Genomic DNA, 22,978 nt, shown 5'->3' on the forward strand with positions numbered 1-22,978 from the left:
TTTCAAGGAAAGAAATTCAGATGAACTTTGAAAAATCAAGAAAATGTAACTGTGACAAGGTAAACCACTTGCAAACACTACTGAAATATTCCAACTCTTGCATTTCAACAAAAGAAATTCAAAATGAACTTTGAAAAATCAAGAAAGTGTAACTGTGACAAGGTAAGCCACAACCAAACACTACTGAAATATTCCAACTCTTGCTTTTCAACGAAGAAATTCAAAATGAACTTTGAAAAATCAAGAAAATGTAAGTGTGACATGGTAAACCACATCCAAACACTACTGAAATATTCCAACTCTTGCATTTCAACGAAAGAAATTCAAAATGAACTTGGAAAAATCAAGAAAATGTAACTATGACAAGGTAAACCACAACCAAACACTACTGAAATATTCCAACTCTTGCATTTCAACGAAAGAAATTCAAAATGATCTTTGAAAAATCATGAAAATGTAAGTGTGACAAGGTAAACCACAACCAAACACTTCTGAAATATTCCAACTCTTGCATTTCAACGAAAGAAATTCAAAATGAACTTTGAAAAATTAAGAAAATGTAACTGTGACAAGGTAAACCACAACCAAATACTAATGAAATATTCCAACTCTTGCATTTCAATGAAAGAAATTCAAAATGAACTTTGAAAAATCAAGAAAATGTAACTGTGACAAGGTAAACCACAACCAAACACTATTGAAATATTCCAACTCTTGCATTTCAATGAAAGAAATTCAAGATGAACTTTGAAAATCAAGAAAATGTAACTGTGACAAGGTAAACCACAAGCAAACACTACTGAAATATTCCAACTCTTGCATTTCAACAAAAGAAATTCAAAATGAACTTTGAAAAATTTAGAAAATGTAACTGTGACACGGTAAACCACAAGCAAACACTACTGAAATATTCCAACTCTTGCATTTCAACAAAAGAAATTCAAAATGAACTTTGAAAAATTTAGAAAATGTAACCATGACAAAGGTAAACCACAACCAAACTCTACTGAAATATTCCAACTCTTGCATTTCAACTAAAGAAGTTCAAAATGAACTTTGAAAAATCAAGAAAATGTAACTGTGACAAGGTGAACCACAACCAAACACTACTGAAATATTCCAACTCTTGCATTTCAACGAAAGAAATTCAAATGAACTTTGAAAAATCGAGAGAATGTAACTCTGACAAGGTAAACCACAACCAAACACTACTGAAATATTACAACTCTTGCATTTCAATGAAAAAATTCAAAATAAACTTTGAAAAATCAAGAAAATGTAACTGTGACAAGGTAAACCACAACCAAACACTACTGAAATATTCCAACTCTTGCATTTCAATGAAAGAAATTCAGAAATGAACTTTTGAAAAATCAAGAAAATGTAGACTGTGACACAGGTAAACCACAACCAAACACTACTGAAATATTCCAGCTCTTGCATTTCAACGAAAGAAATTCAAAATGAACTTTGAAAAATCAAGAAAATGTGACTGTGACAAGGTAAACCACAACCAAACACTACCTAAATATTCCAACTCTTGCATTTAAACGAAATAAATTCAAAATGAACTTTTAAAAATCAAGAAAATGTAACTGTGACAAGGTAAACCACGACGAACCAAAACTAAAATATTCCAACTCTTGCATTTCAACTAAGGAAATTCAAAATAAACTTTGAAATATCACGAAAATGTAACTCTGACAAGGTAAACCACAACCAAACACTACTGAAAAATTCCAACTCTTGCATTTCAACGAAAGAAATTCAAAATGAACTTTGAAAAATCAGGAAAATGTAACTGTGACAAGGTAAACCACTAACAAACACTAGTGAAATATTCCAACTCTTGCATTTCAAAGAAGGAAATTCAAAATGAACTTTGAAAAATTAAGAAAATGTAACTGTGACAAGGTAAACCACAACCAAACACTACTAAAATATTCCAACTCTTGCATTTCAACGAAAGAAATTCAAAAATGAACTTTGAAAAATCAAGAAAATGTAAGTGTGACAATGTAAACCGCAACCAAACACTACTGAAATATTCCAACTCTTGAATTTGAACGACATAAATTCAAATGAACTTTGAAAAGTCAAGAAAATGTAACTGTGACTAGGTAAACCACAACCAAACACTACTGAAATATTCCAACTCTTACATTTCAATGAAAGAAATTCAAAATGAACTTTGAAAAATCAATAAAATGTAACTGTGACTAGGTAAACCACAACCAAACACTACTGAAATATTCCAACTCTTGCGTTTCAAGGAAAGAAATCCAAAATAAACTTTGAAAAATCAAGAAAATGTAACTCTGACAAGGTAAACCACAACCAAACACTACTGAAATATTCCAACTCTTGCATTTCAACGAAAAATTCAAAATGAACTTTGAAAAATCAAGAAAATGTAACTGTGACAAGGCAAACCGCTACCAAACACTAGTGAAATATTCCAACTCTTGCATTTCAACGAAGGAAATTCAAAATGAACTTTGAAAAATTAAGAAAATGTAAGTGTGACAAGGTAAACCACAACCAAACACTACTAAAATATTCCAACTCTTGCATTTCAACGAAAGAAATTCAAATAAACTTTGAAAAATCAAGAAAATGTGACTGTGACAAGGTAAACCACAACCAAACACTACTGAAATAGTCCAACTCTTACATTTCAATGAAATAAATTCAAAATGAACTTTGAAAAATCAAGAAAATATAACTGTGACAAGGAAAAACACAACGAAACACTAATGAAATATTCCAACTCTTGCATTTCAACGAAAGAAATCCTAAATGAACTTTGAAAAATTAAGAAAATGTAACTGTGACAAGGTAAACCACAACCAAACACTACTGAAATATTCCAACTCTTGCATTTCAACGAAAGAAATTCAAAATGAACTTTGAAAAATCAAGAAAATGTAACTGTGACAAGGCAAACCACAACGAAACACTACTGAAATATTCCAACTCTTGCATTTCAACGAAAGAAATCCAAAATGAACTTTGAAAAATTAAGAAAATGTAACTGTGACAAGGTAAACCACAACCAAACACTACTAAAATATTCCAACTCATGCATTTCAACAAAAGAAATTCAAAATGAACTTTGAAAAATCAAGAAAATGTAACTGTGACTAGGTAAACCACAACCAAACACTGCTGAAATATTCCAACTCGTACATTTCAATGAAAGAAATTCAAAATGAACTTTGAAAAATCAAGAAAATGTAACTGTGACAAGGTAAACCACAACAAAACACTACTGAAATATTCCAACCCTTGCATTTCAAAGAAAGAAATTCAAAATGAACATTGAAAAATCAAGACAATGTAACTCTCACAAGATAAACCACAACCAAACTCGACTGAAATATTCCAACTCTTGCATTTCAACGAAAGAAATTCAAAATGAACTTTGAAAAATCAAGAAAATGTAACTGTGACAAGGTAAACCACTACCAAACACTACTTTAATATTCCAACTCTTGCATTTTAAAGAATGGAATTCAAAATGAGCTTTGCAAAATTAAGAAAATGTAACTATGACAAGGTAAACCACAACCAAAAACTACCAAAATATTCCAACTCTTGCATTTTAACGAAGGAAATTCAAAATGAACTTCGAAAAATCAAGAAAATGTAAGTGTGTCAAGGTAAACCACAACCAAACACTATTGAAATATTGCAGCTCTTGCATTTCAACGAAAGAAATTCAAAATGAACTTTCAAAAATCAAGAAAATGTAACTGTGACTAGGTAAACCACAACCAAACACTACTGAAATATTCCAACTCTTACATTTCAATGAAAGAAATTCAAAATGAACTTTGAAAAATCAAGAAAATGTAACTGTGACAGGGTGAACCACAACCAAACACTACTGAAATATTCCAACTCTTGCATTTCAACGAAAGAAATTCAAAATGAACTTTGAAAAATCAAGAAAATGTAACTCTGACAAGGTAAACCACAACCAAAAACTACTTAAATATTCAAGCTCTTGCATTTCAACTAAAAAATTAAAAATGAACTTTGAAACATCAAGAAAATCTAACTGTGACAAGGCAAACCAATACCAAACACTAGTGAAATATTCCAACTCTTGCATTTCAACGAAGGAAATTCAAAATTAACTTTGAAAAATCAAGAAAATGTAACTGTGACAATGTAAACCACAACCAAACACTACTGAAATATTCCAACTCTTGCATTTCAACGAAAAAAATTCAAAATGAACTTTGAAAAATCAAGAAAATGTAAGTGTGACAAGGTAAACCACAACCAAACACTACTGAAATATTCCAACTCTTACATTTCAATGAAATAAATTCAAACTGAACTTTGTAAAATCAAGAAAATGTAAATGTGACTAGGTAAACCACAGCCAAACACTACTGAAATATTCCAACTCTTGCATTTCAACAAAAGAAATTCAAAATGAACTTTGAAAAATCAAGAAAATGTAACTGTGACAAGGTAAACCATAACGAAACACTACTGAAATATTCCAACTCTTGCATTTCAACGAAAGAAATTCAAAATGAACTTTGACAAATTAAGAAAATGTAACTGTGACAAGGTAAACCACAACCAAACACTAGTGAAATATTCCAACTCTTGCATTTCAACTAAAAAAATTCAAAATAAACTTTGAAAAATCAGGAAAATGTAACTGTGACAAGGTAAACCAAAACCAAACACTACTGAAATAGTCCAACTCTTGCATTTTAACGAAAGAAATTCAAAATGAACTTTGAAAAATCAAGAAAATGTAAGTGTGACAAGGTAAACCACAACGAAACACAACTGAAATATTCCAACTCTTGCATTTCAATGAAAGAAATTCAAAATGAACTTTGAAAAATCATGAGAATGTAAGTGTGACACGGTAAACCACAACCAAACACTACCAAAATATTCTAACTCTTGCATTTCAATGAAAGAAAATCAAAATGAACTTTGAAAAATCATGAAAATGTAACTGTGACAAGGTAAACCACAACCACACACTACTGAAATATTCCAACTCTTGCATTTCAACGAAAGAAATTCGAAGTGAACCTTGAAAAATCACGAAAAAGTTACTGTGACACGGTAAACCACAACCAAACACTATTGAAATATTCCAACTCTTGGATTTCAATGAAATAAATTAAAAATGAACTTTGAAAAATCAAGAAAATGTAATTGTGACAAGGTAAACCACAACCAAACACTACTTAAATATTCCAACTCTTGCATTTCAAAGAAGGAAATTCAAAATGAACTTTGAAAAATCAAGAAAATGTAACTGTGACAAGGTAAACCACTACCAAACACTAGTGGAATATTCCAACTCTTGCATTTCAACGAAGGAAATTCAAAATGAACTTTGAAAAATCAGGAAAATGTAACTGTGACAAGGTAAACCACAACGAAACACTACTGAAATATTCCAACTCTTGCAATTCAACGAAAGAAATTCAAAATGAACTTTGAAAAATCAAAAAAATGTAACTGTGACAAGGTAAACCACAAGCAAACACTACTGAAATATTCCAAATCTTGCATTTCAACGAAAGAAATTCAAAATGAACTTTGAAAAATCAAGAAAATGTAACTGTGGCACTGTAAACCACAACCAAACACTACTGAAACATTCCAACTCTTGCATTCCAACGAAAAAAATTCAAAATGAACTTTGAAAAATCAAGAAAATGTAACTGTGTCAATGTAAACCACAACCAAACACTACTGAAATATTCCAACTCTCGCATTTCAACGAAAGAAATTCAAAATGAACTTTGAAAAATCAGACCTTTGGAGGGGGAGGGGCCGGGGGAGGGGGTCGTTCTGTGTCTCAGTGCACAAAAAAAGTATAAGAAATAGGGGAGGGAAGGGGAGGGGAGGAGGGGAGGAGGAGGAGGGAGGGAGGAGGAGGAGGAGGAGGAGGAGGAGTGGAGGAGGAGGAGGGGATGGGAGGAGGAGGAGGGATGAGATGGAGGGAGAGGGGCTCCTTTGGGGGGCCAAAGGGGGGAGGGGCCCTTTGGGCCCCGGGGGGGGTCTGGGGGAACCTTGAGAGCCGGGGGCCCTTTGGGAGCCCAGTGAACCTTTGAAGACCGGTGGCTTCCTTCGGGGTTGGGGTAGAGGGATCGGGGGCCCTTTGGGTTGGGGTAGAGCAATCGGGGCCCTTTGGGTTGGGGTAGAGGACCTCACAACACTGTTCAATTGAAACTTGTGTATTATAACGACCACACTCAAAACCTCCTCCAAAATCTCTTGAAAAATCATATTTTATAATGTCTCTAAGTGTTTCGCCGAAATAATTCCCTAAAATAGCTAAAACAGTTTCGCCCAAATTATCCCTAAACGTAATTTCAGTGTGTTCCTATTATTTGGCATCTCTGCGCCAATGCATTTCAAATTATTTGGAAACCTTTTCGCGCGCTAAGATCTAAACATTCGCACAGAGCCAGTTCTTCTGGAAGAACTCCAGACATTAATAAATTCCCCTTTTGTGTCAATCAATCAATCATGACATCATCTGTGATCTAACTGTTTCTCGGTGACAATTCTCTTTGGAAATGCAAGGACATTAATTAACTTGACGTCATCTGTCAGACATTAATTAACTGTTTCCGGGAACCACATAACATCTGACTCGAATAACAACAACAAATACTATTTCCGGATCATAACATCTACCTCAAACAAGGAAGGAAATGTCATTAACTTTGCCTCGAACGACAACAACATTGACCCCATTAACCACGTGTTCTCCCAAATTGCTCTGTTCAAAACAACAACAACATTAACCTTGGCATTTTGCCTCGGAAACAATAACAACATTGACATTCGCTGAGGGCGTGCCAAAAACACACATGGAGAAAGAGGTCATTGACCCCATTACGCAAGCATTCTCCCTAGGGAGGCTATGCCCATATATGGTGTGCTGATCGGAGATATTATGGCATCTCTACTGATACCGTCTATCCCTATTTCTACCAGCCTGGGCATTAAAATCTCCTAATAAAAAAAACATATTTCTACCTGGGATCCTGTGTATTCGTGTCAGTAAGTAAAGTTCATCTGATTCACTACTATCTGCATCGATAAAGGGTTACATACCACTATTACTGACACCTCGCACTTTTTAGTCGTAAAATGAACAACTAGAGTTTTATCATTAAAACTTTCCCAACCTAAGCAATACTTTGCCGATTCCTTATTTATCATGAGCCCAAGTCACTGCATATGCACCCCATCCTTCTTGCCTAAGTAAATAAATTCTAAATTCCCATATTTCATGTTTCCTACCGCTGGAACTTGAGTTTTTGAAACTCCTAACAAATCCTGTTCAAAACATTGAAATTTGTCAGTCAAAATGTTAATAAGACACTAGTTTTTAAGTGTTGTAATATTCCAATCTGCAATTTTTATATTATTTAAATCATTGACATTTTTATGGCTCCAGGAAAACCAATGGGCTCTTGCGTTTTAGGACAACTGATCCTACGTTTTACGTTAGGACAAGTGATCTACGTTTAGGACAACGTTTTAGGACCATTAGAGATATCGCTCGCTGCTACGATAACTTAAAGTCCTAACATTATACTGCAACATGGGAACTAACATGACAACTTCGTAGGAGGGTGTAAGGAGGGAGGCTTTGAATAAACTAGGATGGAGGAGGAGCGTGCGTAGCTATGATGGACTCAGGCGGCTTGGTGCTGCGGTGAGTTGTTAGTAGTTAGTAGTATTATATTGCACCTGTCAATTTACGATAAGAATCAACTATTTGTAATACAATTTGTGCAATTTGGATCTATTTGTAATTTGTAATACAAAGAATAATCCGAAAAAAGTTTATGACGACATTTCAAGGTATATAGTGACATTTCAAGGAATGTGGAAATATGGTGATTTCCTTTAAAATGAGCCATCTCCCAACATTCTACTACCACTGGTCTGGTACGATCAGAAATTAGGAAAAAAGGAGACACAACACTGCTTCCCATGCAAAAACTGATTATTGTTTTTATTTCAAGATTTTGTGGGAATTTCTAGTTCTTCTATACGGGGTTATAGTGACTCCAGCTGTACAATTTTCATTTCAATCCAACACAATTTCGAGGGGCTTCAGGCTCTTTCTCGAAATTTTTGCAAATTCGTTTTCGCAATAAACTTTTGCTATTAAGATTAGCCAAAATAACAATTGCATTTTTGAATCAGCATCAAATGGCAATTTTTCTCCACTTGACACTTTTTATCAGAACGCCTAATTAACATTCAGGTTACTATGGACCGTGGTTCGCTCTTTACTAGGTTGCAGTCACAGCTACAACCGTGATACTTTGAACCATGATACTTTAGCCAATAGAGTTTGTGATAAAATAATATTTGATTAACATTATTCACTTGTACTACTGTACAGTATTTAATGCTTTAATATTTTGTAGATCCAAATTATAAGACATTCACTATCATCACATTGCAGTAAAAAAAAACATCATAAATTGGGACAGAGAAATATTTCTTTTAAGGTGTAAGATTTTTCTGTAAAACGATGGGTTTCTAGAATCTTCGATAATTGCAAAAACATTTACTAGTTGCCTTGATAATTAATATCTTTTTATTTTGTCATGATCAATACAATTCTGAAACTTACCCAAAGTTATCTGTATTTGTCGTGACCATAAAAGAAATTGGATAGAAGAAATATTTTCCTGTCACTCGCTACTAAACTATGAAAGTCGAATTAAGCAAAAACGAAGCGAAGGGCAACTGTCAAGACGACCCGCCAATTCCAGAAGGAAGATCCACTGAAGATGACTCTGATGAAATACTGCCACAAAGTATGTCAGGTGAGTCTACTAGAATAAGCGCGTCAAATGTGAAAGATGCCTCTCGAAAGCTGCACACTCACTCACTATGGTCTCGCTTTAAAAGCCTTTTAATGGAAAGTAAATCACAGGAGCCCATACAAAATGTGCCTGTCGATAATCTTATCCATCAAACAAAGAAGGAAAAAAGTAGTTCGATTAAGCCGGACTCGTCATTTTGGTCTCGACGAAGGAGCATAGTGGCCATTGGTGCAACTTTGCTTGCGCTTGTCATATGGAAAGCATCACGGAAGGTTTATACTCCTCAAATAATAGATAATCCTAGTATTATCGTCTATGCTACAATTATCGTTAACTATCCTCGCAACTAGTTTTCACAATTTGAACAAAATTGGGTCACTGTTCGTTTTACAAGCTACCCCTTGTTAGGAACAAAAATCAAACTAGGAATTCCTAGATAAATCAAGTCTCTAGTAGGACTTACAAAGATTTCTATGATTTCAAATGATCTGTCATATCTATGAATGTATGAAAAAGGATACTGTAACGAGGGCTCTCTGACAAAGGAAGCAATACAAAATGAAAATAAAATGCAAATATAAAATATAAAAAATTAAACTTGAAATTACTTTTGGTCAAGATTGAAGGGTCGATTGAATGTTGATTTAAGCACACATCAATCGATTGACGGAAGCTTTTGATCAAAATGATTAACCGTCTCGGGCCTCCTTAACTTATAAGAGCGGAAATTGGCAACTGTTTCCAAGGCGTGTCTGATTCCTGGCAAACAAAGAGAAAGAAAAGTGTCGTGTTCGCACACACATAGGGTATAGAATAGAACAACAAGGGCGTGGAATATGGAATAAGGAATGTTGGGCATAGAAAGAGCAAAGACTTGAGTACAAGCAAGGAAGCTTAGCTTGGAATCCCCACTTACTTGGGGGCGCCAAAAATAGCGAACCCGTAGAAAATAAAGAAATAAGTTTCTATATTTGAAGTTGAAATAACTGTAAACCTTGTATGATCACAATTTTTGTAAGTAAATATTGCCCCAGTTTCTTAGGAGCCCGAAATAAAAACCGACTGAAAATAGAGAACCATTTTGATTTAAAGTAAAACAAACTTTGGACACTAAAAGAATTTTGTAGATAATATATGAGTGGGATTTTTTCGGGAGCCCCCCAAAATTGAGGACCTATACGAAACCGATTTTCTAGTCAAAATAACAGATTACATTGCATGCTTTTTTCAGATAAACATTGGCCCCTATTTTCTTTGGGGTTTCCCAAAATTAATAATCTATGCAACAGAAGCTATTGTTCAATGTAGTACTACCCTGGGCAAAACTATTATGACTCGTAAGTGTGAGAAATAATTTTATTCAATCAACTAGGTCATAAAACAAATCATTTTGTTTCAAAAACCACTTTGATGGACATTGCCAAGTTACGGTTTGAGTTAATAAACACAATCAGTCAGTTGAACAAATAGGTTAAAAAAAAACAATTTGCAATTTAATAAAGAGTAGCATTGTACACGTGCGCAAAACTCGGAACAAACGGTCTTTCATTCTGCATATGTTTTGCGTTTAATTCTGTGAGCTTCGGAACTGGCTCCACAACAATCCATTGAGGTTGTTTAGGCATAAAATTTGACGGAAGATTTCACGGTGTTTATGGACATCTAAGCAATTTTTCCAAAATCCATACTCAGGTTCAGCCCCCTCTAATCCAGTGAAACTTAATCTAACTTAACTAACAGTACAGAATTTGAAATTTCCAGACCACAGCAGATAATAACAAGAGCGCGTTTTTAATTTTTCCATTATAATTAGAATATTCAACAGCTAAACCATACTCTAAAAGTAGTCTAGTCAAGGTATAGGAAGTTCTTAAAAGATTGGATAATGGAACACGAAATTGCGATAATTTTAACATTTGTAAGTTAGCATTGCCTCTTCCACAAACACCGCAGTGAGCGCCTTCCACTGACGATCAGAAATGACGGTTATTCCTAATAGCTTAGTCTTAGTTACAAATAGTTGCTAAGGGGTAGGAGGACTAAAAGTAGGGTTAAAATTCAGGAAAAGATGAGATGGTAAAATGTTACTCTTATTTTCATTCACAGTCATTAATGAAGACGCTGATTCCTGTCTCACTCTTTCAATGATTACTGCTGCTCTGCTGGGGCTAAATTTATCACATATTTTCACTAGGTTTAAATCATTAGCATACTTTTGTCTGCTGTCCAGATCAATGACAATTTACTGATTGTGGTTAGGAATAAAATTGGGCAAAAAATATTTCCTTGAGGACCTCCACAAAAAACGGGTTTAGGATCTGACAAAACTTTCCTACAGTGTATTATTTGAAATCAATTCGATAAAAAAAAACTTCAAATAACAGGAATCAAGTTAGTATTTACAGAAAATTCTACGAGTTGTTTTTCATTAAAATATCAATACTGTACTAGATCGGAACTTTTTTTTAAATCTTTTCTTATGAGGTTAAGCCATATACTGGGTTAATCCACAAGTTCGAAGATAAAATCAAATAGTCGGACGAGGTAATTTGTAGTAGATATCTTTAACATATTGTTAAACTGCTTAGGATTGATAAGTGGTCCAGTTATAACTTTTACCCATTTTGCTAAAAAAAAAACTCATATATTCTGCTAAAAAATGGGTGTCAGAGTTATCGACCTTAATCCATTAATATCCAGTTGAAATCTATTTTTCTTGGAATAAGAATAATGTAATCAGTTATCCACTTGGAGGGTAATTATGAGTAGTAGGAATTGTGTTAGAACTGTTAATTAAGGAAAGGGCTACCTTATCAGGGAAAGCTTTAAGTAAATCTATACCAACATCAATAAGGATTATACTTGTTTATTTCAATTTCTTTGTTCTGATCAGTTCTTTCATTTCTGTGATTTGGCTAATACGTCTATCGATGTTGGTACCTGAAAATCTCCCTTCTAATCATTAGACTAAGGAGGGAGTGACCGTACAATTTTCGCTAAATGTTTGTTCAACTGGTCAGCAGTATCTATCTTTTTGATTAAGGACAAAATTTAGACCATTCCCCACCCTTGCCAGATAATCTTTTTATTTCCTTAAACCATCCTGATATAATATTTTAGAGAAGGTTTCAATCCTAGAGTTCTAACTTTGGCTATAGCAACACGTTACAGGGCTAACGCATGGAACTTAGTAGTAAAAAGGTGTCGTTAATTTAAGTCATAAATAAAGACAAGGTTTTTAAGTTTTGAATTATAATATGAGGTTGCAGCCTCTCTTGTTATTTCCAAATCTTATTCCTTAGTTTATTTGCTCTTTTTCTCTTCTATTCTTTCGCAGTAACACTTTGTGGCAAATCAAGCACTCTATTTTAGTAGATATATGTGGCAGCAGTGGATGCGAAATAAGGCACATGAGGGTTTTAAGCTCTGTTTCAAAATTTCTGAAACTGTTTTGAAACTGTACTTTCCCTTAAATGTTAGGATGAATATAAACAGTATTTATCATTTATTCCTGATTAAGTTCTGAATTTGAGTGAAAACTTTTCTTCTATCGGCAGTTTTTTTCAAAAGCTTTTTTTCCATTTTACTCGTTAATGGAACTAGAAGGGGCATCCACACGAGGGGGATTTTAAGCACCCCGTTATGGACTTTTACAATGGACGTTTCAATGATACACGATACAAAAAGTCCCATTTTTGGGTGTCATATGCCACCTTGTGACGATGCTGTGAAGAATTTTTTTTTACAAGGCATATAAATGTAAGCCTTAGCTTTAAAATGAGCTCTTAGACAGTTTTATGCGATGTTTCCGCGCCCCGTTAGTGCTAGAGAAATGAAAGTATAAAAAAAACCTGAAGCATCAGTGCTCTTTTTCGTTATTTCTAAAAATAGTTTTTGCACTTATCTTTTTACTGTTAAGATCATAGGCAGGGCAATACCCCTGCCTAAGTAAAGAGCGATGTGGGCACAATCTGTTTTTTTTCTTAGACCAGGGCACTTCCTATCAAAGGAATTGTCGTAGAATCTTCGAAAGAGGCTCAATCGATTGGAAATTGAAAGGGCTAGTGCCTTTTTAATAGTCGAAAGAAATTGGAGGGGGAGTAACTGCCCTGCCTGTCCCACCATTTCCCCAGACACATCTGATAGAAATTTTGAGATGACCATTTGCTATTTGAGAAACTTCGAAACAGGCTCATTTGATTGAAAATTGAAAAGGGTAGTGCCCTTTTTAATAGTTAAAAAGGATTGGAGGGTGAAAATTCCCCCCCCCGCTCATCAATTTCCAAAACACATTTAATCAAAATTTTGAGATAACTATTTAGTTCAGCGTAGTTAAGAGGTCTGGAAATTATGTCCTCAGGATGACAAACCCCTCCCCCCCCCCACAGCCCTCATCGTAAGGGTTGTAAGTTATGCCCCTAGGGCATATAAAGTTTCTATGGATAGGGTGGTCGTAGAAACTCTGGAGTGGGCTCATTGGTACGGAAATCAGATGTTCTAGTTCCCTTTTTAATAGTCAAAGTAGTGGGGGGCAGCCATACACACCCCACATCATATTTTCAACAAATACATCAGACAGAAATTTTGTGATAGATAGTCCAAAGATCTTATAATAAAGCCTTTGGCGTTGACAGAATTCCCCAGAGTCTGGGGTTTGCTATGCCCCAGGGGCATATAAGGTTCTTATGGAAGGGCTGGTCGTGTGAATATTAGAAGAGACTTATTTGATTGGAAATGTATAGTTCTGGTTCCGTTTTAAGAGTCAAACATTATGTAGAAATACTAGCCCCCCCTCCCTGGCGTCCTCTTTTCTCGAAACGCATTCAATTGAAATGCGTTTCATTTTTTGCACTTATCTTTTTACTGTTAAGATCATAGGCAGGGCAATACCCCTGCCTAAGTAAAGAGCGATGTGGGCACAATCTGTTTTTTTTCTTAGACCAGGGCACTTCCTATCAAAGGAATTGTCGTAGAATCTTCGAAAGAGGCTCAATCGATTGGAAATTGAAAGGGCTAGTGCCTTTTTAATAGTCGAAAGAAATTGGAGGGGGAGTAATTGCCCTGCCTGTCCCACCATTTCCCCAGACACATCTGATAGAAATTTTGAGATGACCATTTGCTGTTTGAGAAACTTTGAAACAGGCTCATTTGATTGAAAATTGAAAAGGGTAGTGCCCTTTTTAATAGTTAAAAAGGATTGGAGGGTGAAACCCCCCCCCCCCGCTCATCAATTTCCAAAACACATTTAATCAAAATTTTGAGATAGCTATTTTGTTCAGCGTAGTTAAGAGGTCTGGAAATTATGTCCTCAGGATGACAACCCCCCCCCCCACAGCCCTCATCGTAAGGGTTGTAAGTTATGCCCCTAGGGCATATAAGGCTTTTATGGATAGGGTGGTCGTAGAAACTCTGGAGTGGGCTCATTGGTACGGAAATCAGATGTTCTACTTCCCTTTTTAATAGTCAAAGTAGTGGGGGGCAGCCACACACACCCCACATCATATTTTCAACAAATACATCAGACAGAAATTTTGTGATAGATAGTCCAAAGATCTTACAATAAAGCCTTTGGCGTTGACAGAATTCCCCAGAGTCTGGGGTATGCTATACCCCAGGGGCATATAAGGTTCTTATGGAAGGGCTGGTCGTGTGAATATTAGAAGAGACTTATTTGATTGGAAATGTATAGTTCTGGTTCCGTTTTAAGAGTCAAACATTATGTAGAAATACTAGCCCCCCCTCCCTGGCGTCCTCTTTTCTCGAAACGCATTCAATTGAAATTGCTAGATAGCCATTTTGTTACCAATAGTCCAAAAATTATACAACAATGTCCTTAGGGTTGACACAATCCCCTGGGCTCATGGGCTAGGGTTGTAAGCTATGCCTGGGGCATATAAGTTTTTATGGAACGGATGGTCGTATAAACTTTGGATTGGATGGGGTTCATTTGCTTGGAAGTCGGAAGTTTTAGTGCCCATTATAAGAGTCGAAAGTGAATGGAGGGAAATCAGCCCCTCCCCCCTAAGCCTGTCATTCCTTTAAACACTTCCGACCGAAATATTAAGAGAGCTATTTTGATCAGCATTGTTGAAAGGTCTAGTAATTATGTCTTAGGGTAGGTAGTCAACCTACCCACAGTACTCAGGACAAGGACTGTAAGTTAGGCATTTCGTTGATTATTTACACATCCGTTGATTGTTTCAAAACGAACAGAAATTACAATAAATAGCCGAGTCAAACACAAAACGAGCAAAAATTAACCTGAGTAGGGCTAGTAACCCCGTGCCATCTCAAGACCAACAAAATAATTTGTATTTTGCTGAAAAAAAATGATCATGGATTGCCAGTTTAATTGACGTATACTGATATTTATTCCTTAAAGTTTTGATATTTTTTATTTATAAAAGTAAAAAGAAAGTGAAAACATTTTAAACGTATTTTTGTCAGTAAAGCGCAAGTTATGTTCTGCTTTTGAGAAGGCATGGGATTATTAGCCCTATTCAATTTTTGCTTGTTTCGAGTTTGACTCGGCTATTTATTAAAATTTCTGCCCGTCGTGAGTTTAATTTATTTGTTGATAGTTACTCGAGGTAGTTTTACGCTCGAAGGATTTTTTTAAATTGTGTCTGCTCATTTTTGGCTAAGCGGCTCCCATCATTTTTTTTTTGAAAATGTTGTTCCACGGAAAAAAGTTTTTTAAATTAATAAACGTAAGTGACTTCTTGGATGTTAATTTTTAGAAGGTGTTTTTCAGTTTTCACTTGCAAAGAGGGCTGGGAGGGAAGTGTAAAAGATGAGGGGGTGGTGTAAACCTTCAGTCAAGGGTTTTAAACCATAGAGATTATAATTGTGTCCTTTTTTGGATAGATGCCATTTTTGGTGCCATATGGCACTTTATGATGTCGTTACAAAATGAACTTGCAAAAACCACGTAGATATGATCAAAATCTTTGCATTGAACCATTAAAGATCTACCTACGATGTCGCAGAAGCCTGCTAGTTCTGCTAGTCAGCAGACGATTTACGAAACTTACCAACAGAGGTGGGAGAGGGAATATACAAGAGGGCATATTTTTAGTATATCCTCCTCAATATCTCGCTCTTTACGCTAAAGTTTATTTTAGAATATTTAAAAAAGCTTATTATTCTAATTAAACGGCCTTTGTGTTTCAGGAGTCATTCTTAAATAATTGGAACAACAAGTCAAACTTTAGTGTCAATAGCGAGGTATTGAGGAGGTGCGAACCCCTCATATACACACAAATTTCTGTTCGTTTTAAGTTTTAACATTGTTCCTTACTTTCAGTTGAAACAAATTCTTTTTTTTTCTTTAATATCAGAAAGAACCAAGAGGACTCGCTAAAATTAGTCGTATTACTAATAATATGTTTTATCACTAACCATATCAAGAAACAACTAATAGCAGTGTGAGTATCGTGGGCAACATATTTTATTGTAATTAAAGTAACTCCGGTTAGTTCTATCCGTAATGAAAGAGAAAAAATTAATAGTTGTAATTTGTACGATCGTAGCTTGGAAATCTTACTTTAATTGATAAGTAAGTTACCGTAATACCCAGCAAATCGCTAATCTGAAAATATGACGTGCTTCTATAGAACGATTAACAGTTTTTTGTTTTTGTTCTTTCATAGACTTCTACAATCAGATCAGAGTTGATTGGTTTTCGGATTGGCTTCTTTGAGACATCTTTTTTTTTTTTTTTTTTTTTTTTTTTTTTTTTTTTTTTTGGTTTGGTTTGGTTTGGTTTGCTTGAGGGGATGTTTTTTTGTATGCCTGAAGCCTAAAGACAAGTGACTCCATCTTAGTTTAGAGATTACATACAATCAATGGATTTCATTTAAACGTGTCGAGTTTTAGCCTATAAATAGTTTCTAAAGCTACCGTGTTCTGCCCCACGGCTCAGAGACCGAATCGGAGGTTCCAGAAAAATTTCTTGGCAGAAGTTTCCCTTGAAGGGGGAGAGCTAAGGGGATCCACTATTTAGAGTTTGGGGGAAAGGGGACGAGTTATTTTTCTCTAACCTTCCCAAAACAGTATACTCTGCTTTGTTTTTTTTTTATCCCTGCTGTGCCACAGACTCTTTAGCTAACTATTTAATAAAATTACAATACGAAAAGCGAGGTACCCCTGTGCCCCTGTATATGTCGAAGCAATAGTGCTCACATGTATTTTTACAGAGGTAGCAAGTACATATAAATTTTTCCAGGAGGAGTATACCCGAAGAAAAGGTTCTTTTTTCATAAAGTGTCTTTTTCTCCGAAGATCGAACTTTTCGTGATATACGTGGCATTTTTAAGATGGAGAAGAGAGGGAGTGCCTGTACTCCCCTATGGTTATTCTTTCGTTGTGGTGTTATCATGGCTAATATATTGATTATGCATTTTCTTTAAACATAGGCTATTTTTTAACATATTACTGTTATATTGTTTAGATTTGTGAGATGCTCCGATCCGGTGCTGCTTACAACTGGGATGATGAAATGCAAGTTCCTTTCCTAGTCCATGGTGATCAATGGGTTGGTTTCGACGATGAGAGAGCTATAAGAAACAAAATGAAATGGCTTAAAGATGGTGGATATGGAGGAGCAATGGTGTGGAGTATCGATATGGATGACTTCACAGGGACTGTATGTGGCGGAGGTGTAAAATACCCCTTAATAGGTGCAATAAGGTTAGTTGACTTTGTCTTATCATGTTATTGCATAGGGGTTGACTTTGTGACTTTTAAGAGAAGCAAAAAACATTATACCAGACTATGGATCCTCAAATTTTATTTTTTTGTGTTCGAATTCTTTCTTTTGAAAAGGATAGTCTAGCCACTGGTGTATCCGAGGTTTTTGCTCGGGGGGGGGGGGGGTATTTTTTCGGGATTGGAGTACAAAAAACTTAAAAACTCATCAAAAAAATTTTGTATGTACTTTTATTACGTTTTTACGGTTAAGAAAAAATTTTTGGGGGTGGGGTCAAACCAGGTAACCCGACCCCCTCCCCTGGATTTGACCTTGATTCTAATACTTTCCCATAGCCCTTTAAAACGTAATAAAGCTGAAGAAATAAGCAAAAATCTGGTTTGAATTTTCATAAATCTAGCCAGATATTCAAAGTTTTAATTAAGAAGTTGATAACAGTTGAAACAAGTTAATTATAGAAAATATCCCAAAGCCAGAGTAGAACTTCCTTGAATCCCATAGCAGGCTATAAGTGTCCAAACTATATCCATCTTCCTTCTCAGTTTCATAATTAAAACTTTTTCTATGTTTGATTCTTCGTTTAGGCCATTTGCATATACGCAAGCTATTAGTAGGAAATACAATTTTTCATAATTATTTAACAGTTATATCTTACAATTTATATTACATACTTATAATTGCTGAATAGATGATATTCATTATAATGATAGAAACGCATTAACTATATAAAATATTAGTTCCTAAGTAGCCCAACAAAGCAGTCATGCAATGTGTCTCCTATAGCCTACATGCCTTTCTAGTTTCTCACGATGAGATTTCGGATAGATTTTAAGTCAAAATGCTATTGCAGAAAAAATTGCTTTATTGTTAAGTCAGAGCCTGATTCAGGGTCTTTCTTTTTTTACTTTTTTTGCTAAGGGGACGGTGCCGGGAAAGAAGGCTAATATGAAAATAATCGTGTCATATAAACAAGTAAACCTAACGTTACATGTCAAAGAAGTTAAAAGAAACAAAAACTTAAAACACACCAGTCCAGTTGCTTGGCTTGGAAATGAATAATTTTAACTATATCATGTAAAAATATTGTCCGTTTTAGGACCTGACGAATGCTATGACAAGGTTAGGTTGGGTAAAAAATGTTGGAACTGTTCTGGTGTTGTGGGATGGTTCGGGGTCTCCGCTCCGTTTTAAGTTCCTTTCTCCGTCCCTATCCCAAACAGGGAAATCTTGCTTGCGTGGCTTCATAGTGGCATTAGGGTAGTCCTTTCGAGAGTTTTCATAACATAAATGTGACTGGTAATGGCGCTACAGGGTGACCTTGAGGATTGGCGCCCGTCGAGGAAAGTATAGCCTAGTAAGCGCCACAGCATTTGCACTGGATTCTAATGAGTGGATATTCTTATGGGTTTGGTTGGTGTTTGTGGGCTTTTTGGGGCTCAAAAACATCTTCTTAGCTAGGTTATTCATAATGAATGGCCCCCCCGAAGTCGCATAATGTTTGTGGGCATGAATATACAATGAGCTGGAGGTAATAGGCTTGAGATTGTTCGTGCAGGATTTCGACTCTTGTTGATAGAAGAACATGTCCAAGTGTAGGAAACCATGTCGTGACCTAGATGGGCCCAGGATTCCACAAAACCTCTATTCAACTGAAGGTTCCAGGGACTTCTTGCTGTCCGGTTCTAAGCCGACTTAAGCGCTTCATGTAGAACTTGAGCAGATGTGTTTGTCCCCGTCTTGTAATGGTTCTGGGATTGCTTTTTCTGGGGCTATAATAATTTAGATGATTTGAAGAATTTGAGAATTGCAACTTGGAAAGTTACGACGTTAAAAAACAGCTATCGCATCAACATCTTTACTAAGGAATTCAGACGCTTCGAACTGGACTTATTAAGAGTTTAAGAAACCCATAAGGATAGGAAACATGAAATTAGGTTATATAGAATTTATTTACTCAGGTAGGAAGGATGAGGTGCATAGGCAGAGAGGAGCATGATGGATAAAGAGGCTGCCAAGTCTTGTTTCGGTTGGGAAGATATTAGTAATAGAATAGAATGCTAGTCGCTCATTCTATGACTAAAAAAATGCAGGGTATCAGTCATAGTATGCCCCTGTAGAATCGACTAATGGAGATAGTAGTGACTTAAATAAATTTTACTTACAGCAACTTGAACAAATAACAGGATCCCAGTAAGCAATATGATATTTTTATTAGGGGATCTTAATGCCCAGGTTAGTAGAAATTGCAATAAATGTTATCCTAGCCTAGGCCAACTTAGCTTAGGAAAAGAAAATAGTAATGGTTACAAACTGCTATAATTTTATAGATATAACAATCGAGTTATAACCAATACAGTATCAAACAGTTCGTGGTAACGAACTGTAAGTAAGGAGCGACTCGGCTCAATGGTAACCGAAACTCTAGAAAACGGAATTTTGATACCAATAATCAAAAGAATCAGATTTTAATGTTGATTTCAAATACATAAGTTTTATCAAGTTTAGTCCTACTCATCAAAAGTTACGCGCCTGAGAAAATTCGGCTGATTTTCGAAAAAAGGGGAAAAGACCCCCTAAAAGCTATAGAACCTTAATCACCGTATCAGAGAACCCTAATGCAGAGGTTTCAAGCTCCTATCTACAAAAATGTGGAATTTCGTATTTTTTTGCCAGAAGAAAGATCACGGATGCGTGTTTATTGGTTTTTTCCCCAGGGGTGATCGTATTGACCCAGTGGTCGTAGAATATCGTGGGAGGGCTCATTGGAACGGAAATTAAAAGTTCTAGTGCCCTTTTTATGTGACCAAAATAAATGGAGGGCAACTGAACCTCCTCCCCAGCTCATTTTTTCCCAAATTCACCTGATCCTAATTGCAAGGTAACTATTGGGTTAAGCGTAGTCAAAAATATAATATATCTGTCTATCAAGTTGATATAATTCCTAACAGTCCCGGGGGGAAGGACCGCAAGCTCTGATCTTTTGCCAATGTTTACGTATAGTATTGGCTATTTGGAAGTATACAGACGTTATAAGGAGGGATTTTTTCTGGTAGTGTGGGGGGGGGGTCGGGGTTATGTGGGAGGATCTTTCCATGAAGGAAGTTTTCATGGGGGAAGGGACATTGCTATGAAGAAGGCGCCAGATTTCCCAGCATTATTTAAAAAAAAGATCAAAAATTATATAAAAAAACAAGTTTTTCAACTGAAAGTAAGGAGCAACGTCAAAACTTAAAACAACAGAAAATATTACGTATAGGATTGGGTTCACCCCCTAGTCAGTACCTCGCTCATTAAGCCAAAGAATTTTTAGTACTTTCATAAGAGCTATTTATTCTAATTAACGGAATTTGTGATTAAGGGGTCATTTTTTAAGAATTGGAGAAAAATTCGAACTTTAGCTTAAAGAGCAAGGTATTGACTAGGGGGCGATCCCTCTAATTTACGTATTAAAAGTATATGAATATAGAAGTTCGTTACGTAAGTTAATTCGTAAGTTACGTATATTTATTACTAATAAAAGCGTTCGTAAACAAAATTAAACAAAATTAGAGAAAGCTATTTAACCAAACAAAAGTAAAATTAATGTTCAAATTTTGTTTTAATTATTCATGTACGGTAAGCTAAAATCAAAACCTGCATTAATTTAAAAACCTTCAAAAATTAAATAAAAAAACAAGGTTTTTAACTGAAAATAAGGAACGACGTTAAAAGTTAAAACGAACAGAAATTATTCCGTATATGAAAGGGGCTGTCTCCTCCTCATCGCCTCGCTCCTTACGCCAGTGTTTGACTTTCTCACACTTCTATTTTCTGTAAGCAATAAAAACTTCAGTGTAAAGAACGAGGTGTTTAGAAGGGCATAGTCACCTTCATATATGGGGTAATTTTTGTTCGTTTTAAGTTTTAACGTCGTTCCTTACTTTCAGTTAAAAAAAGCTTGTTTTTTTTTTATTTAATCAAGGAGGCACACTTGTGCCTCTATAAAGAGGCGACCCACCACAATATTAAGCGATATCCGGTCCTAGCGGTTGCAGAGAGACAGCGGTGATCTCATTTTGTAGCCCAAGCTCAAACTAAGAAACGTGCAAAATTTTACCCCCCTCCGATTTTATCTTCATGGGTAAAAGTGGGCCGGAAGTTTCGACCCTCCGACCACAGCCCTCCTTCAATGGTGTTTAATTAAATTTAGAGACCGATCATCTTCAGGGTCTAGAAATTTATCCTTGAGATTTAAGCCCAATCCAATCATTCCTTCTCAGTTTGTATAAAACCTAATAGAGCTACTTGATGTTCATTTCTCTTTTTTTTTTTTAGCCACGCCTACAGGCCACAGTTGGCAACGGATCCGGGTGAATGAGGACTCATTCGAAGCAGAAATTGACCTGTTAGGGCCTTTTCAAATTTTCAGACCGAAAAAATTATCCCCCGAATTTATATTTACGAAAAACCTCGTTTTCCTATAAGAGCCCATGTTAAATTTTCCCACCACAGCCCCCTTTAACGTTGTCCGATCGGGCTGAAAATTAGAGGATAAGTTTTCATATGGCCTGAAAGCTTATCCTCGAAATTTCCGCTCAATTCGATCACTCCTTCCCTGTTTTCCAAAAACCAAATATCAAGTTTTGTTTGACTTTGACTTTTGTTTTGTTTGACTTTCTTACAACTCTTTTTTTTTAAACAATAAAAACTTTAGCGTAAAGAGCGAGGCGTTGAGGAGGGCACAGCCCCTTTCATATACGGAATAATTTCTGTTCGTTTTAAGTTTTAATGTCGCTCCTTACTTTCAGTTAAAATTTTTTTTTTATTTAAAGGCTGCGAAAGCGGGGGGTTTGGGGGGCGGCAGCCCCCTTAACTGTACCTCCTAGTCCCTGTACGTTTTAAGGTTCGAACTTTTGACTCAGCCTCTTTAACTCTTTAGAAAACGTAGTTTTTTTCAAATAATTTGGTAATAAAACGGCCCATAAGTTAAAATGATATTTACATGATGGTAAGACAGCTAGCCTTATTGATTATGTTATCGTAAACGGGTGACTGCTAGGCTCGATGCAAAATACTAGGATGTATAGGGGTGCTGTTATTGATGTTAAAAGTAAATATCTCCATCTAGTAGTCTCTAGGGTTAATTTAAAACTAAAACTTAAAAAGAGTCAGTACCTTTCGGGAAGTTATGACGTTGTCAGACTCCAGGTTGAGAATTTGAGACAAACTTTCCCATAATAATTGAATTTAAGAATTTGACGGTTTAAAATTTGACAATATAGAAGATAGATGGAATAGTTTTTGGTAAATAATTCTTAAGTCACTGATGGTGTCTTAGGAAAGAAAGTTAGAAATGCAGCTTCTAATATTAGTGAAAATACTTTTTGTTTAATATATAGGAGGAGGGGCTTGTAAAAGAATTAGTTGAGTGATAGAT

The 22,978-nt window shown here is 35.6% G+C and overlaps 1 protein-coding gene across 2 annotated transcripts in view; it reads left to right on the plus strand.

Moving 5' to 3' along the window:
* Nucleotides 1–22,978, plus strand: part of LOC148954543 (putative chitinase 10) — a 163,574-nt gene that overhangs the window by 106,357 nt on the left and 34,239 nt on the right. The window contains exon 8 of one of the 2 annotated variants that reach the window (XM_089086582.1): nt 17,305–17,543. The exons of the other annotated variant lie outside the window; for it this stretch is intronic. Coding sequence (XP_088942708.1) covers nt 17,305–17,543 — 239 coding nt within the window. The remainder of the gene's footprint in view (nt 1–17,304; nt 17,544–22,978) is intronic. 2 annotated transcript variants of the gene reach the window in all.

This window comes from Artemia sp. Qi Xiang Cuo, chromosome 3, assembly GCF_049724085.1.
Source record: "Artemia sp. Qi Xiang Cuo chromosome 3, ASM4972408v1, whole genome shotgun sequence".
In the NCBI taxonomy this organism is placed as follows: domain Eukaryota; kingdom Metazoa; phylum Arthropoda; class Branchiopoda; order Anostraca; family Artemiidae; genus Artemia; species Artemia sp. Qi Xiang Cuo.